Source organism: Pongo pygmaeus, chromosome 14 (assembly GCF_028885625.2).
Source record: "Pongo pygmaeus isolate AG05252 chromosome 14, NHGRI_mPonPyg2-v2.0_pri, whole genome shotgun sequence".
Classification (NCBI taxonomy): domain Eukaryota; kingdom Metazoa; phylum Chordata; class Mammalia; order Primates; family Hominidae; genus Pongo; species Pongo pygmaeus.
Window position 1 is genome coordinate 122457923 of NC_072387.2, and position 17622 is coordinate 122475544.

General features: G+C 43.6%; 1 protein-coding gene across 1 annotated transcript in view; it reads right to left on the reverse strand.

Annotated features, from left to right (window-relative positions):
- Positions 1-3430: 3430 nt before the first annotated feature.
- TUBGCP3 (tubulin gamma complex component 3) overlaps positions 3431-17622 on the reverse strand; it is a 105982-nt gene continuing 91790 nt past the window's right edge. The window contains exons 20-22 of the mRNA XM_054446560.2: positions 16606-16746; positions 8328-8444; positions 3431-4571 (exon numbers count right to left, since the gene is read on the reverse strand). Coding sequence (XP_054302535.1) covers positions 4413-4571; positions 8328-8444; positions 16606-16746 — 417 coding nt within the window. The 3' untranslated portion in view covers positions 3431-4412. The remainder of the gene's footprint in view (positions 4572-8327; positions 8445-16605; positions 16747-17622) is intronic.

Here is a 17622-nt window from a genome sequence, read left to right on the forward strand (position 1 = left end):
TTCCAAATGAGTGCATCCAAAAATTATGTTTACACTATAGTCTATTAAGTGTGCAACAATGTCTTAAAAACCAATATGCATACTTAAACAATACTTTATTGCTGAAGTATGCTAATGGCCATCTGAGCCTTCAGCAAGTTGTCATCTTTTTGCTGGTGGAAGGTCTTGCCTAGATGTGGATGCCTCCTGGCTGATCAGGGTGGTGGTTGCCGAAGGTTAGTGTGGCAGTGGCAGTTTTTTAAAAAAGACAGCAATGAAGTTTGCCACATCAATCCACTCTTCCTTTTACAAAAGATTTCTCTGTAGCATGTGATACTGTTGGATAGCATTTTACCCACACAGAACTTCTTTCAACATTGGAGACAATCCTCTCAAACCCTGCCATTGCTTTATCAACTGCGTTTATGGAATATTCTAAATCCTTTGTTGTCATTTCAGCAATGTCCACAGCATCTTCACCATGAGTGGATTCCATCTCAAGAAACCACTTTCTTTGCTCATCCATAAGCAAAGATGATGAACAGATGAATGTTGCAACTAGATGGCTAGATGAATGAGCAACTCCTCATCCATTTAAGTTGGATTGTAAGACTGCAGTAGTTCAGTCACATCTTCAGGCTCCACTTCTAATTCTACTTCTCTTACTAGCCCCACAACATCTGCAGTTCCTTCCTCCCTGATGTCTTGACCCCTCCAAGTCATCCATGACGATTGGAATCATCTTCTTCCAAACTCCTGTTTATGCTGACATTTTTACCTCCTCCCATGAATCGTGTTCATAATGGCATCTAGAATGGTGAATCCTTTCCGAAAGGTTTTCAGTTTACTTTTCCAAGATCCATCAGAGGAAGCACTATTTATGGCAGCTATAGCCTTACAAACTGTATTTCCTAAATCATAAGACTTGAAAGTTGAAATTACTCCTTGATCCTGTGGAACGGATGTTATCTTAGCACACATGAAAACAACATGTATCTCCTTGTACATCTCCGTCAGAGTTCGTGGGCAACCAGGTACACTATCAATGAGCAGTAATATTTTGAAAATAACCTTTTTTTCTGAGCAATCGATCTTGAGGAGGATTTCAAATATTCAGTAAACCAGGCTGTAAATAGATGTGTTGTCATCCAGGCTTTGTTGTTCCATTTATAGAGCACAGGCAGAGTAGATTTAGCATCCCTCTTCAGTGCCCTAGGATTTTCAGAATGGCCAGTGAGCATTGGCTTTAACTTAACATCACCAGCTGCATTAATTAGCCCCTAGCAAGATAATCAACCTCTCCTTTGAAGCTAGGCACTGACTTCTCCTAACTATGAAAGTCCTAGATAGCATCTTCTTCCCATAAAAAGCCCTTTCATCTACAGTGAAAATGTGTTAGTGTGGCCACCTTCATGAATGATCTCAGTTATCTCAGCTAGATCTTCTGGATGACTTGCTGCAGCTTCTCCATCAGCACTTGCTTCTTCACCTTGCACTTCTGTTATGGAGACGGCTTCTTTCCTTCAACCTCATTAATCAACCTCTGCCAGCTTCCATCTTTTCTTCTGCAGCCTCCTCACCTCTCTCAGCCTTCACAGAATTCAAGTTAGGGCCTTGCTCTGGATTAGGCTTTAGCTTAAGTGAATGTTGTGCTGGTTTGATCTTCTAACCAGACCACTACAACTTTCTCCATATCAGCAATAAGGCTGTTTTGCTTTCCTATCTTTCTGTGTTCACTGGAGTAGCACTTTTAATTTCCTTCAAGAACTTCTCCTTTGCATTCACATGACCAGCTGTTTGGTGGAAGAGGCCTTTCGACCTGTCGGCTTTCAACATGCCTTCCTCGCTGAGCTTAGTCATTTCTAGCATTTGATTTAGAGTGGGAGACGTGTGACTCTACCTTTCACTTGAACACTTAGAGGCCACTGTAGGGTTAACTGGCCTAATTTCTATATTGCTGTGTCTGGGAATAGGGAGGGCTGAGAAGAGGGAGAGAGGCTGGGGAATGGTCACGCAGTGGGGCGCTCAGAACACATGCATCGTTTATGGATGAAGGCTGCCCCTTACATATGCCTCAGCTGCACCACACATCTTGTCCACATATGCCTCATAACGCGATTCAAGCATGCCTGTGGCTATTTGATAAAAGTACTCTTTTCCTTCAACAAAGCTGTGTCCTTCTGTCCTACATTTTAATGTCTAGAGGCACATTTTTCCAGAGGGACTTGTGAATCATGATGCCATGAACACTGCAGTTGACAACCAGGCAAGAAAGGCAAGAATATTCCCCTCACCAGTCGAACCTGCCCATGCAACAGGATATGAGGGCAGCCAGCCCTTCTAACAAAGGATATCTGTGCCCTCGGCCGCAGTCACTGAACTTCCTGATGGGTAAGAGGTGTCCTCGCAGACGGAGCCAGGTGGCCTGCTTGAGCTGCCCAGGACCCTAAAGATACAGCATCACTAATCTTTACAACAAGCGTGACAGTTAAGAGTGGTTAGCATTTTCTGGATAAAGACGTGACCCTCCCAGAGATTGGTGCAGTCGCCCACACTGTGGGTTTTCCTTTCCGCACAACTCCAGTGTGGAGCCCCCAAGTCATCCATGCTTGGCTGATGCTGGATTTTGGGGTCCTGGCTCCCTAAGGGGCCTGACTGTGCATCCACAATGACGGGGACTGGGTCTCACGCAGCTCCTCAGAGGCCTCACCCCATCCCAGCTCCCACCCTCCAGACCCGCAGGCACCCCCAAGGGCCGCACCTCACGGAAGCCCTCCACAGCCCACAAATCTGACCTAAGTCCTGGTAACTCCTACACTCCAATGGAATCGTAATCCCTAAAATCGAGGGGGGCCTTTGCTAGGGTGGTTTCTACCGAGGATTAATCCCTGGAACAACTCTCTGAATAAGATAAAAGCTGGCTGCATGGTCAATTACCTTGGTAAACCTCTCTTGGAGATACACAATATGCAATAATTTCTAAAAAAAAACCTGTTTCAAATTTCTGATTTTATGAACTTTAAAACTAAAATTACATTGAATTTCTGCCTTTGCCATGGAATCATTTCTGCATGGCCAGGATTCCTGATGGCCCCTTTAGTTTAAAGGGGAATCCACACCTAAAGGAGTCAGAGGTGGATTCAGATAACTAAAGCACTGCTCCTGAGACCTGAGCGGTGGCATTGCCTTTGCTTCTACACCAAAAGTCGCAAAAAGTCTAATAAGGAGTCAGAGGTGGATTCAGACAACTAAAGCACCGCTCCTGAGATCTGAGTGGTGGCATTGCCTTTGCTTCTACACCAAAAGTCACAAAAAGTCTACTTTCCTGGTTTCACTGATTAAATAATTCATATGCTGTACTATATTAAATCAAATTCTATCAACCCTCAACCCCCAAATCCAGCAAGTAAACTGTCCCTTCATAAACTACTCAAGAAATAACGAATGCATCTGAAAGATAATTGCTTTTAATTTTCTAAATTTTCACTTATGCAACATAAAGGCAGATTTATGTGACCTGATAATGACATTTTTACAAAAAACAATCCCCCCCACCCCAATATCTTGGTCAGTAGTATATAAATATTTACAATGAAAAAATAGGCAAGGAAAAAGGAAATCTTCATTATCCATGTCGATTTCTTTCCAATGCTTATCAGGAACTTTGAAAATAAAATACTCCATTAACTTTCTCATCATTCCTATTTATACGCTGCTTTAGCTGATGCATTCGCGGTATTTGGGTTGCACTGTATAAGAGTATTTTTGTTCTCTATCACTCCTACTTTTTTCTATACTATTTTAAAAATCTGAAATAGTAAATTAAATATAAAAATGTAAACTCTGAAAGGAGAGAAAATAAGAATAAATATGTGTAAAGGTAATGCATTAAGATACAAAGGATCTCACAGAGGTTAATATTTTACAACACTAAAAAAAAATAAAATGCTCTATATATTTTCTTAGTTGGGACATTTTGTTTCAATTTAATTTTTGGTTATGTTAACAAAAACTACCTCTAAAGAGGATGTTAAAAAAATAGCAATGACGTTACCATCTTAACTAATGAATATCCTATCACCCTAATTTTTTCTAAAAGAAATGGATTTTTTAAAGTGACAAATATAAATTATAACATAGAAAGCTTAAGAAGCCTCAGCAAATTATGGTATCTTTTAGCGATGAAGACTTTTAGAGACAAATGTGAACAGTGCAGCCAGCCTACTTGACTTAGTGATTTACAAATGCATTCGACTCCGACGTGTGAAACACGACGTGGCTTCTCCCACACGTCGCTCCGCTGAAACATGGCGTACTCGTGGGCGGAAGGGCAGGACACCTGCAGCATGCAGTTCCTGCAGGACGTCGATGGGAATTTCGTGTCTAGCAGTGCAACGAGCATCACCCGCAGCTCCCTGGGAGGACCACGAGCTTCACGTGTGGGAGCTGCGCCGCCCCCTGGTACCCAGAGACACGCGGAGCCTGGGCTCCCTGGCTTTGTAATGCTCGTTAAAGTCCAGCCTGAAGCTAAGAAACCGAAGACTCTCGTCAGAGCTGGTCGTCAGTAACACCAAAAACTGCTGCACGATACCCTAAAAAGAAGCAAAAGGAGTGAAATATTGTTTCAGAAAAGAACGACCCACAAACGTATTCCCCGGACCTTACTCTCCTTTGGGTTGGGTCTGTTTTTCCTTCCAGATCAACAGACCCTTAGTAAATGCCCACCAGGGCACGTGTCCAGGGAGCAAGAGCTGCTGGGACCCTGGAGTGCACACGGCCAGTGCACCTGCATTAGGAACAGGCGCCCTTTTACAAGGACAAATTAGTGAAGAATACATTTGATTTGAAAACAACTAACCAATAGGTTTTTTCACTTTGTTCTTAAGTTCCACAAGAATAAGCAAAACAGCAAAGTAATAGGTGTTAGAACACTCTATTCTATTTTGAATGCAAAACTCAGTGCCACACATTTCATCTTTCACATGACTCATGAAAGAGGATTTCGTCCTAGAGCCCTTGCTGGAGAACAAATTGAGAGCATCGGTCGGGTCTTTGGGTCTAGCTGCTGTACGTGAGGCTGCAGCCGCCCTCTTCATGGGCACTGGCCTCGCTATCATCCTGTTATTTAGGGGCATTTGTAAAGATGTGACAGAAGTTTCCCCTAACTCTGATAAGACGAAAGGACTGGCTGCTTCTATTTCAGGCTGAAAGACTTGCGTACTGAGTACAGGCCCATCCCCGCCCAGTGCTGGAGCCTGCTCCATGCCACGGGGTGCTGACCTGTTCACGGGAACTGCTGGCCTGGAAAGGCCTCATCTGCAGAGAACACTCACTGAGGCATCACATCCTCACCAAGCCCCACCCAAGTCTTCACCAGCTGTCGCTGCCCCTTCCCAGCTTCTGGTCAACAGGCAGGCCTGGGCACAGGCTCTGGTGTGTTGATAAAGTAACTTCACCCTTCACCTCTGGGCAGGAAAACAGTGTGTGTGTGTGTGTGTGTGTGTGTGTGTGTGTGTGTGTAACTTCACTTCACCCTTCACCTCTGGGCAGGAAAACAGTGTGTGTGTGTGTGTGTGTGTGTGTGTGTGTAACTTCACTTCACCCTTCACCTCTGGGCAGGAAAACAGTGTGTGTGTGTGTGTGTGTGTGTGTGTGTGTGTGTAACTTCACTTCACCCTTCACCTCTGGGCAGGAAAACGTGTGTGTGTGTGTGTGTAACTTCACTTCACCCTTCACCTCTGGGCAGGAAAACGTGTGTGTGTGTGTGTGTGTGTGTGTGTGTGTGTAACTTCACCCTTCACCTCTGGGCAGGAAAACACTGTGTGTGTGTGTGTGTGTGTGTGTGTATCACTGCCTTTTTAGGTGAGGGGAGAAGAACATTCCTAAGAAGTTATATTGCCAAAATATAGACAGTGACTTCCTATTTTGTGATGATGTGATGAAACTGAAATACAACGATCTGTGAAACTGACTAAAAGGAAATCTAAGAATATTTCTTCCACAGGTTTGAGACTGAATGTTCTTTCACAGTCAATGGAGGTAACACCCTGTCGTCGCCGGCACCGCCACAGAGAGCAGAGACAGACTTCTGCTGTTACAGAAAAGAATCTTCCTTGTAAATCATTACCATTCAGATTTAAGACTGTAATTTGAGTAAAACTGGGATTACAGTGATTAAGATTACTTTTTAAAAATGTATTAACTCCCTCAGGGAAATGTGTAACCATAAACAAGAACATTGTTGTCTCAGAAATAAGCACACAGACAAATCTTTAAAATTACACATTGCTCCTTTGTAGCTATACAAAGGATTTGTATGTCTGATTTTAGTGAGTCATATGGACCTAACCATTAGGTGTCCATTTTTAAGAAACAGGAATACATACTGTACAAATAACATGAGTTCAAGAAGGCATCGTGTCAAAACACCATCCAATAGGGATGCCTGTTCATGGAACATGACTGGCCAGTCACTAACCTGCTTTTATGAAACTTCAACAAAAATGCAAAAGTAGGCCAAGGTCAGAGTAAGACCACTTGTAAAAAGGACAACGTTCCTCCTTAGTTATCTTGAAGAAAAATAAATATTTAAACAGTATGAGGGCTGGGCACGGTGGCTCATGCCTGTAATCCCAGCACTTTGGGAGGCTAAGGCAGGTGGATCACTTGAGGTCAGGAGTTCAAGACCAGCCTGGCCAACATGGTGAAACCCCGTCTCTACTAAAAATACAACAATTAGCCGGGTGTGGTGGCGCGTGCCTGTAATCCCAGCTACTCAGGAGGTTGAGGCAGGAGAATCGTTTGAACCCAGGAGGCGGGGGTTGCAGTGAGCCAATATCACACCACTGCACTGCAGCATGGGTGACAGAGCAAGACTTGGTCTCAAAAAAAAAATTAATTAAGTAATTAAAAAAAAAAAGTTTGAGGACCTGGGAAGCAAACTAGACGCCCACAGAACAGAGTGAGTGAAGTCTCACTTTCAATTTGGAACCACATGAAGGCACCAGCACACAAACCCACGATGTTGGAGGGCTGGAGGCTCGATGCTCCATGATAAGTGGTGAGCGACTGAACAGAAATATTTTTCATGAAATCTTTTCATCTCTGCTATCACTAAGATCACACTGAGAAATGGAGGAAATGAGAAACTGGACCCATACATGGAGGCAAAAGCAGAGGTACAGACATGCAGAGCAGCCGTCCCCAGCCTTCTGGGGTCTATACCATGTCTGCTGGCTGCCGGCCCCTCACCCAGGCTGGGCAGCTGTCTCAGGGACAGTCCCCATTGGGAGTCACTGAAAAACCCCAATGAAGGCTGCAGAGACACCTGCAGGTCCCCACAATCCCACCACGGGGGAGTGCAGGGGCCACCCCCAGGTCCCCACACCCACCACAGGGAAGCACAGGAGCTACCCCAGGGTCCCCATACCCACCACAGGGAAGCACAGGAGCTACCCCCAGGTACCCACATCCCACCACAGGGAAGCACAGGAGCCACCCCAGGGTCCCCACACCCACCACAGGGAAGCACAGGAGCCACCCCAGGGTCCCCACACCCACCACAGGGAAGCACAGGAGCCACCCCCAGGTCCCCACATCCATCACAGGGAAGCACAGGAGCTACCCCCAGGTCCCCACACCCACCAAAGGGAAGCATAGGAGCTACCCCCAGGTCCCCACACCTACCACACGGAAGCACAGGAGCTACCCCCAGGGTCCCCACACCCACCACAGGGAAGCACAGGAGCTACCCCAGGGTCCCCACACCCACCACAGGGAAGCACAGGAGCTACCCCCAGGGTCCCCACACCCACCACAGGGGAGCACAGGGGCCACCCCCAGGTCCCCACACCCACCACAGGGGAGCACAGGGGCCACCCCCAGGTCCCCACACCCACCACAGGGGAGCACAGGGGTCACCGCCAGCTCCCCACACCCACCACAAGGGAGCACAGGGGCCACCCCCAGGACCCCACATCCCACCACAGGGGAGCACAGGAGTCACCCCCAGGTCCCCACACCCACCACAGGGGAGCACAGGGGCCACGCCCAGGTCCCCACACCCCAACACAGGGGAGCACTGGGGCCACCCCCAGGTGCCCGCATCCCACCACAGGGGCCACCCTTTGGCCAGAGTTCTCACTGACGGCACACTGGCACTGCCCGGAGCCCAGGCATACCTGAGTCCCCCAGAGGGTCACAGGGTCCACCATGGGTGCTACTCACACCTACACAAATAAATGTCAGACTGACAGGGCTGACTCCGCTCTCATCACTGTGAAAGCAACTGTCAGGTACAGAACATGGGCAGAGTGGTGTGAAGAGCCACTCTGTATCCTCATACACACCTGGTAGAAATGGGTCAATATTCGCAACTGTGAGCACATTTTTGGTATAGATTCTTTAAATTCTCCAATCCTCTTATTTTCCTCCTCTTCCTCTGCTGCCGTCACTCCCCACTGGCCCTGAAGAATCAAAAGTACCAAATGTAAGTAAAATCACGATGGAAAACAGATTACAGAGTAGGGCTGAAAACAGGTTATGTGAGGAGCAGGAGGTGTCTGCTTTTTATGCCTCTCTGTACTGTTCAACACTTTTGCAATAATTTTCTGATGCCAGACTGCTCTCTAGCTTACTTTTTCCAGTTAACAATGTATGTTGAAAATATTTCATACGAACACATTTGAGCACAGAGAACTGCTTCTATTGTTTTTAATATCACATTGTATAACATGTAACAAGGTATATAATTCATCTCATTTCGTGTGATCAACAGCCTTCTGTCCTTCCCTCGTGCTGTACACATTTTTATAGAACAAAGACAGTATGTGTGAAAGTGGAACCAGCTGGCTCAAGGCGTCCAGCACCCTTTAAACTATTATCTTGACTTCAGTGATAATACTTCTAGTTCCTTAACCATGATGTATTTTTTGGTACTGGAGATATACCAATTTATTTCTATTTTTAAGATCATTTTCAGTCAGTGATGAATTTGACTAAATGTCTTCTCAGACAGCATATATAGGAATTATGATTTTTATTTTTTTTGAGATGGAGTTTCGCTCTCCCAGGCTGGAGTGCAACAGCGTGATCTCGGCTCACTGCAACCTCGGCCTCCTGGGTTCAAGTGATTCTTCTGCCTCAGCCTCCTGAGTAGCTGAGATTACAGGCATGAACCACCACACCCGGCTAATTTTGTATTTTTAGTAGAGACAGGGTTTCACCATGTTAGCCAGGCTTGTCTCGAACTCCTGACAGGTGATCTGCTCGCCTCAGCCTCCCAAAGTGCTGGGATTACAGGCGGGAGCCACTGCTCCTAGCCATGATTTAATTCGCTTGTCAAATATGGTGAATTATATTACTGGATTTCCCAAACCTACGCATTCCTGAAATAAATCCTAGTCTTCATAAATTATGCTTTTAAATCTAGGCTTTTTTCAATTATATCTTATGTAAGATTTCTCCATCAATATTTACAACCCAGATTTGTTTTTTCTCAGATAGGGCATCAGCTTCATGATGCTTCTTACACAATTTAGAAACTCTCCTTTTCTGACTTGGAACAATTCACAGAGCACAAAGCTGACCAACGGTGCGTTTGGGAGGCTTTCTCAGCACGGCTGACCTGATGCTTTTTGGTGGGAGCCCTTCGATGGCTTTGTTTCTTCTTTAGTATTTGTTCTGCTTACAATTTCCTTTCTCTCATGGGGCCAATTTCGGAAACCTATGGAAAGTGATTTCCTTCAAGTAGATTTTTTTCCACAGAGCTGAGCGAAAGAGTAAGTTCTTTCTCACTTGTTCTGTATGTTTGTGCCTTCTCCTCTCACTACCTCTCAGATTCGGTCATGGCTTATTTAATTTCCCTCCACTCCTTGGCCCCCCAAAGAGCCCAGCTCTTGGACTTTATTAACTTCTTTGTTTTCCGATTCACTGATTTTCGCTCTCAAATTTACTAATTATGTCCTTTGGCTTTTTCTTTAGGTTTCATTCCTGCTTTTCCAACTTTCTGAGTGGGATGTTTATTTACTTTCATTCTCTCCAATTTATTAATATAGGCAGAGTTATGAATTTTCATATTTCCTTATTTATGTGCATTTTATCCTTCATACTCTGTAAGAAACTGAATTCTTCTTCTAATATCCATGTGTTTTGACCCATTTCTGCTTGTTTGCTGGTGGTTTTCTAAGTGAGTACTGATATGGCACAAGCTGGGCCTTACAGGAAGCCCACACTGAGTGGTCCTCACTGCGCCCTGCACCTCCCACCACTCCAATGTGCCCTTCCTGCCATGTTTACTGTTTTGTGCTCTGAACCACAACCTGCTTTCCTTTGAAGAATTTAATTTGCTTTATATGCCTTGTTCATGTCCAGTGTTTTCTTTATAAACTACCTACATCACTCTGTTCTACACCAGAACTTCCCAATTTGTCTTCTTCCCAACCCCTCAACCTTTTTGTGGAGAACGGGGTCTTGCTATATTGCCCTGGCAGCTCTCCAACTCCTAGGCTCAAGCTGTGCTCCACCTCTGCCTCCCTAAGAGCTGGGATTACAGGCGTGAGCCGCCGCGCCGGGCCAGAACTTCCCAATTTGTAGGTCTGCCTGGATAATGACCTTCAGCCCTCAGCTGTAAGCCATCCAGCACCCCAACCAGGGGCATCAAGCAAACACCATCCTCTATTGAGGAGCTTTTTCTTTCCTTATGTGGGTTTAACCCAAGTCCCCTGATTGATGTGACGTACATCTGCTCTTAGTTCTGTCTTCGTATTTATACTATGCTTTCCAGTTTATTTGAGGGTGGTAATCTTCTACTATATCGCCTGTATTTCTTCTAATAGCCAGGTAGTGACACTGTGTCCCAGTGGTTACCTTTATACCTTCTCTTCATAAAACATACCATCTTTTTCTTTGGAGGGTATCAATACTCTAATTTGGGCAATAATAATTATTGTCCTCCTTCCTTTTGCCATCTGATTTTAGAAAACATTCTATTCATATCTCTAACATCTTTTAACCTATGTATACCTGTTTTACTTCATTTATGAACTTCAAACAATATCTTTTGATGCTTGGTTACAAAAGATAAAGAAACAACAATATTTACACTACTTCCCATCTTTTCCCCACCAACTTTTGTCTTTTATTTCTTAACACAAATTTTTAAAATATACTATTCTACTGTAGTATAACACATATAAAAAAGTGTAAAAACTCTTAAGTGAACAGCTTAATAAGTTATCACAAGATGAATATGCGCATGTCACCCCTATGCAGATGCAGAGCGAGGGCATCTCAGCACCCAGATGTTCCTGTAGCCCCTTCCAATCACCACCTCCCCCCGGAGGAGCCCTGGCTATGGGAATGGGGCCTGGTGTGCCTGAGACACCCTGGCTATGGGAACGGGGCCTGGTATCCCTGAGACACTCTGGCTATGGGAACGGGGCCTGGTGTGCCTGAGACGCTCTGGCTATGGGAACGGGGCCTGGTGTGCCTGAGATGCTCTAGGTATGGGAACGGGGCCTGGTGTGCCTGAGACGCTCTAGCTCTGGGAACATGGCCTGGTATCCCTGAGACGCTCTAGGTATGGGAACAGGGCCTGGTGTGCCTGAGACGCTCTAGGTATGGGAACAGGGCCTGGTGTGCCTGAGACGCTCTGGCTATGGGAACGGGGCCTGGTGTGCCTGAGACGCTCTGGCTATAGGAACATGGCCTGGTGTGCCTGAGACACTCTGGCTATGGGAACGGGGTCTGGTGTGCCTGAGACGCTCTAGCTATAGGAATGGGGCCTGGTGTGCCTGAGACGCTCTAGGTATGGGAACGGGGTCTGGTGTGCCTGAGACGCTCTAGCTATAGGAACATGGCCTGGTGTGCTTGAGACACTCTGGCTATGGGAACGGGGCCTGGTGTGCCTGAGACGCTCTGGCTATGGGAACAAGGCCTGGTGTGCCTGAGACGCTCTAGGTATGGGAACGGGGTCTGGTGTGCCTGAGACGCTCTAGCTATAGGAACATGGCCTGGTGTGCCTGAGACACTCTGGCTATGGGAACGGGGCCTGGTGTGCCTGAGACACTCTGGCTATGGGAACAAGGCCTGGTGTGCCTGAGACGCACTTCTGTTGAGCACTACACCTAGAAGAGAGAATGCTGAGTCACGGTAGTCCTGAGTTCGGCACTGGTCCTTGCCTAACAGTGTTCCAAAGTGGTTATTCCAGTTTATCCAGAACCAGCAGCGTAAGAGTTTTCTCACATCCTCACCAACATTTGTTGGTGTATGCCGTTAAAATTTTAACATTAAACATCTAAACTTAGTATAGTAAAACAGTATATTTTGAGCTGTTTAAAATTAGCCAGTGCTGCCCAGAGCCAGGCCCAGGCCCCACGGCTCTCAGCACCACAGGCCACGGAGCAACAGTCTCTACATGTGGGCTTCTGGACCTTACCCTGTTCCAATTACTTGTCTTTCCTTGAGCCCACACCACTCTTTTAACTACTGTGATCTTATTCGATAACTTAAGGACATACATGTACTCGACTATAAACTTATATCCACAGTGGCTGGACTAATCCACATTCCCTCAGCAGTGTGTGAGGGTTCCCTTTTTTTCACATCCTCGCCAGCATTTGTTCTTGCCTGACTTTTGGATAAAAGCCATTTTAACTGGGGTGAGATGATAGCTCATTGTAGTTTTGATCTGCATTTCTTTGACAATCCATGATGTTGAGCACCTTTTCATAAGCCTGTTTGCCATTTGTATTGTCTTCTTTCAAGAAATGTCGATTCAGATCCTTTTCCCATTGTTTAACGGAATTACTAGATTTTTTCCTGTTGAGCTGTTTGGGCTCCTTATATATTCTGGTTATCAATCCCTCGCCAATGGGTAGTTTGCAGATATTTTCTCCCATTCTCTGGGCCGCCTCTTCACTTTGTTGATTGTTTCCTTTGGGTGCAGAAGCTTGTTAACTTGATGTGACCCCATTTGTCCATTTTTGCTTTGGCTGCCAGTGCTTGTAGAGTATTACTCAAGACATCTTTGCCCAGACCAATGTCCTAGAGTTTCCCCCAATGTTTTCCTTTAGTATTTCCATAATGTGAGGTCTTAGATTTAAGTCTTTAATCCATTTCAATTTGATTTTTGTACATGGCAAGAGATAGAGGTCTAGTTTCTACACAACCAGACTTTTGTAACAACAACAAAATGCCAGCTTTCTTTCCTTCTCTCTGTACTTCCTCTCAGCTCGTAGCCCTGGCTGGGACCATCAGTGCAGGAGCGTGTATGTCTCACTCTGTCTCAGGGATGTGCTTCCAATATTTCACCCCCAAGAATGATGTCTTATTATAAAATTATTCATGCAAACCTTTTTAACGGGTTTTACTTGGTATTAAATGATTTTCTCCATCTATTGAGATGATCATATAATTTTCCCCTTTAGTTTATAAACATGAATTACAATATCTTTATTAGAATGATAATAGAGAGGGTTCTATTCTTGGAATAAGCTGAAACTTGTTTGTAACACAATATCGTTTTGATCTATCAGTGTGATAATACTGTGGATTTCCCAGTCCATGTTTATAGGGAGACTAGGACACAGAGAGCAACAAAAGCTAAACTACCCAAATGCTTTGTTTTGGCATCAGGTTACTATCTTAGATAACTGTATTCAATTCTGTTTTATAAATAAAAGCAATCCCTAAAAATTAAAAGCCAAAATGAAACCACTTAACCTAATTGTGCAGTGAGTTGGTGGGAGAGCCTTACGGGAGCAGTTATTTCAAGGACATTACCACATGGAATTTGAATGCATCTATTTAGTGGAAAAAATTTTGGCAAAAAATTTTTAAAAATTACTAGAATAATAGAAGAAATATTTTTTCCCTCAAAAAAAAAAACTGCAAAAAAAGTAAAACTATTTTCAAAACTATACTGTTCCCGTATAAGTGGCAGCATCGGGATTCTTATTCTGAAACAGTCACGTGTATGGGTGCATGCATGGATGCATTATCGTAAGACAGCAAATAATTAAGTACGATCATGTTAGAAACCAAGGTTTTCAACACTGAAGATACATTGATTAAAAAATGAAAGAAGTAAAAGTCCTTAAATCCTACGTTTGAATTGGAAATATCACTATAAATTGATATTTATAGTGTGTGAGAAGAAAAGTAGAAAGAAACAGAAGAGCCATGAGGAGGAAAAGCGCCCTTTGGAGTCCCCCACCCAACGGCAGCACAAGAACATGGTGGCACCAGCGGGTGAAGCTGGCGGGCGCCGCTTCGGTCCCAGCACACACCCAGGGCTCTGTCTTCTTTCCAGGAGGCGACTTGCATGATCTCTTCTGAACTTTCAGGGGACCTCAGATCGAAATGATGGCTTTGAAGATTATCTTGCTTTTTAAACTTAAATAACTTCTCCGATATGGTTTTAGCTTTTGTGTCTCCTCCTGCATCCTTAAGCAAGTCTGAATGGAATATCCTGAATCAGCATGGACTTGGCCTATGCATCTGTCCCACTCACTGTGACGGCTAACTGCCCAAGAGAACCTTCCACTCCCACACGGTCAGCGGACACGCTGTTAGCACAGGGTTAAAATTTGAAGGAGTGATTTTGGTCGATTTTTAGACAGTTTAGTAATTCTCTAGAAGGGAAACTTCTTGGGGCACATAGGCAGTTTTACAAATGGCAGTGGCCAGCATGCATTGAATGCCTACTGAATAAGCGTCATATATCATCACACATAGATAAGTGACTCTGTGAGGTCATATTCCTTATCACCCATTTTACAAATAAGGAAACGACATCTTGGAGAGGTGAGCCACCCAAAGGTGCAAAGCCAGTAAGTTATAGAGTTAGGCAGAACTGTGAGTACATCCGACTTTAAGTTATCCATAGGGCTGCCTGGACAAGGCCCAAGAGCTTCTGTGTGCCAACTCTACAACACTTCAGAATTACCAAAATCCACTTTGAATAATGAGAGCCCTTAGCGATACAAATGTTTCCAAAATATACCAAAGAAATAACTTGTGCTCCCAGTGGTTGAGCACTCTCTAAGCTACATATGGTCCTCTAACACAGGTTTTAAGAGAAACAATACTCAAAAGTAAAACTAACCAAACTGTATTGACTGAATAATGTTTTTGACAATCTCAAGAGTTAGTACCATCATATGACATTAAAGACAGACACATGCTGAGAAATGCATCATTAGGTGTTTTGTCCCTATGTGAACATCACTGAGTGCCTTACAAAAACTTAGTGGTACAGTCGACTACACCCTGGCTATATGGCACAGCTTATGCTCCTAGGCTACAAACCTGGGCAGCGTGTGACTAAATGCTGTAGGCAACTGTAAAACAATGGTAAGTATTGTGTATCTAACATATCTAATGTAGAAAAGGTACAGTGAAAATATGGCATTATAATTTTATGGGACTACTGTCATATATGCAGTCTGTCATTGACCAAAACGTTATGTGGCACATGACTGTATCTTGAAAAAGTAAAAGATTAAACAGATCATAGTAAATAAAAGAAATCCCATAAACAGCCAAACTTGCTTAATAAATCTGAAAATAACTGTAAGTACAGAAACTTGGTTCATGTACATATACATGTACACACACACACACATACATGCATGTGCCTGTAAACACACATATGTGCAATGCACACACACACAAACACATACATATGCATATACATATACCTATACCTATTATATATACACATATACTTGCATTACAGGTATATAAACATACATATACAGTCTCCAACTTAAGATCGTTTGACATAAGATTTTTTTTACTTTAACGATGGGTTTATTGGGGTACAGGTTGAGTGTCCTTTATCTGAAATGCTTGGGACCAGAAGTATTTTGAATTTCAGATTTTGCAGTATTTGCATATACATAATGAGATATCTTGGAGAGGGGAAGCAAGTCTACACATGAAATTCATTTATGCTTCATACATACCATAAATACATAGTAGCCTGAAGGTAATTTTATCTATTTTTTATAATTTTCTGCAGGAAACAAAGTTTGTGTACAATAAGCCATCAGAAAGCAAAGGAGTCAGGTGTGAAATTTCCCACTTGTGACGTCATGTCAGTGATGAAAAAGTTTCGGGTTTAGAAGCATTTAGTATTTCGTATTTCAGATTAGGGATGCTCCATCTGTATTAAATGCACTTTCAATGTATAATGTGCTTACTGGGACATAAGACTGCTGTAAGTTGAGGAGCATCTGTAGATGCATACATTTGCAAAATGCAGCGTGGTACATGATCCACAAGCTTCAAACACCAGAGCGATGCAGAGTGGAGGCAGCTGTGGAGATTCCGACGGGTGACGTCGGCATTGTGGCACTTAGTAATGAAAACAGGCAGGAGACTTGTAATTCTCATGAATGCTGCTGTTTTTATTTATTTTGTGAAACAGGATGATGATGACAGTGAGGGTGGCCCCTCCCTCTTTACAACTGTCAGTGATTTCTCAGGACAAATGCAGTATAGGCACATCTCAACCTGTCTGACAATTTTGGCAAGAAAGTTATTTGTTGGCATTTAAGATTATCGTGTGTAGCAAGGAGTTCATTATTCAAATAGATAAATTCACAAGTGTAAAGACCATACCTCAATTTCACGCTGTTTCTTTTTCTCTTCAAACTGTAATCGTCTCTGCAATTCTTCCAGAGCAGCTCTGTATATTGCATCTTGAGCATTCTGAAGTTCAATAATTTGATCAAACACAGCTCTAAGTTGATTTAAAAGTGCCTGAAAGAGATGACAATGTTTTATGAATAGAGCCTCAACAAGCTAAGTTTCTTAAACAAAACATTGATATTTAGTGAAAAGATATTATAAAACAAGGTATCAACTAAAATTCCTAAAGTGTTCATTAGCTGTTCATTCATTCCCTCACCACACATTTCCTGAACCCTCCTGCTGAGCAGCGCTGCGCTGGGCACCAGCAAAATGTGACCATCCTGCACCTGCACCCATAACAAGAGCAACTATGACTGCCCAAGTCCCACGGTGGGCCAGGAGCTCTCTGCAAATCATCTCCAATCCTCACAGGTTTACAAAAATGAAGTTCTGCCCAAATTTCAAAGCTAGATAGCAGGTAGTAATGAGCCCAAATTTCAAAGCTAGATAGCAGGTAGTAATGAGTAGAACTATTCCAAGATTTAAAAAAGAATAGGAAAGCATCTCCATTTTTTTTTTTAGATATAGCAAAAGCAGGTAATCAAAAATATGAGAAAGGAAATAGTAAAATATAAAAAGCAAATTCAGAAAGGTTTTTAAAAAGTGTATCATATTTTACACCAGGAATAAAAGGATACCTTAACATGAGGAAAAAAACTCCTAATGTTTTAAACAAATATCAGTGTCACAGCAGGTATCTCCCGTTCATTGCTTATAACTACTGCACAGTAATCTTCAGTAAACAACTACTGTACTTCATTAATCTTTCTCCTATTGTGGCATGGAAGGACACAATGAAACCTACAGCACAAAATCATTTACATAAATTAAAAATGTATACACAGAAAATACCATCTATACACCCAAGGCCATAGAGCAAACACATTAAAGCTGATGCAAACAGCAGGGAAGGGGGTAGAGGAGGGTGGAATTGGGGTACTGGCA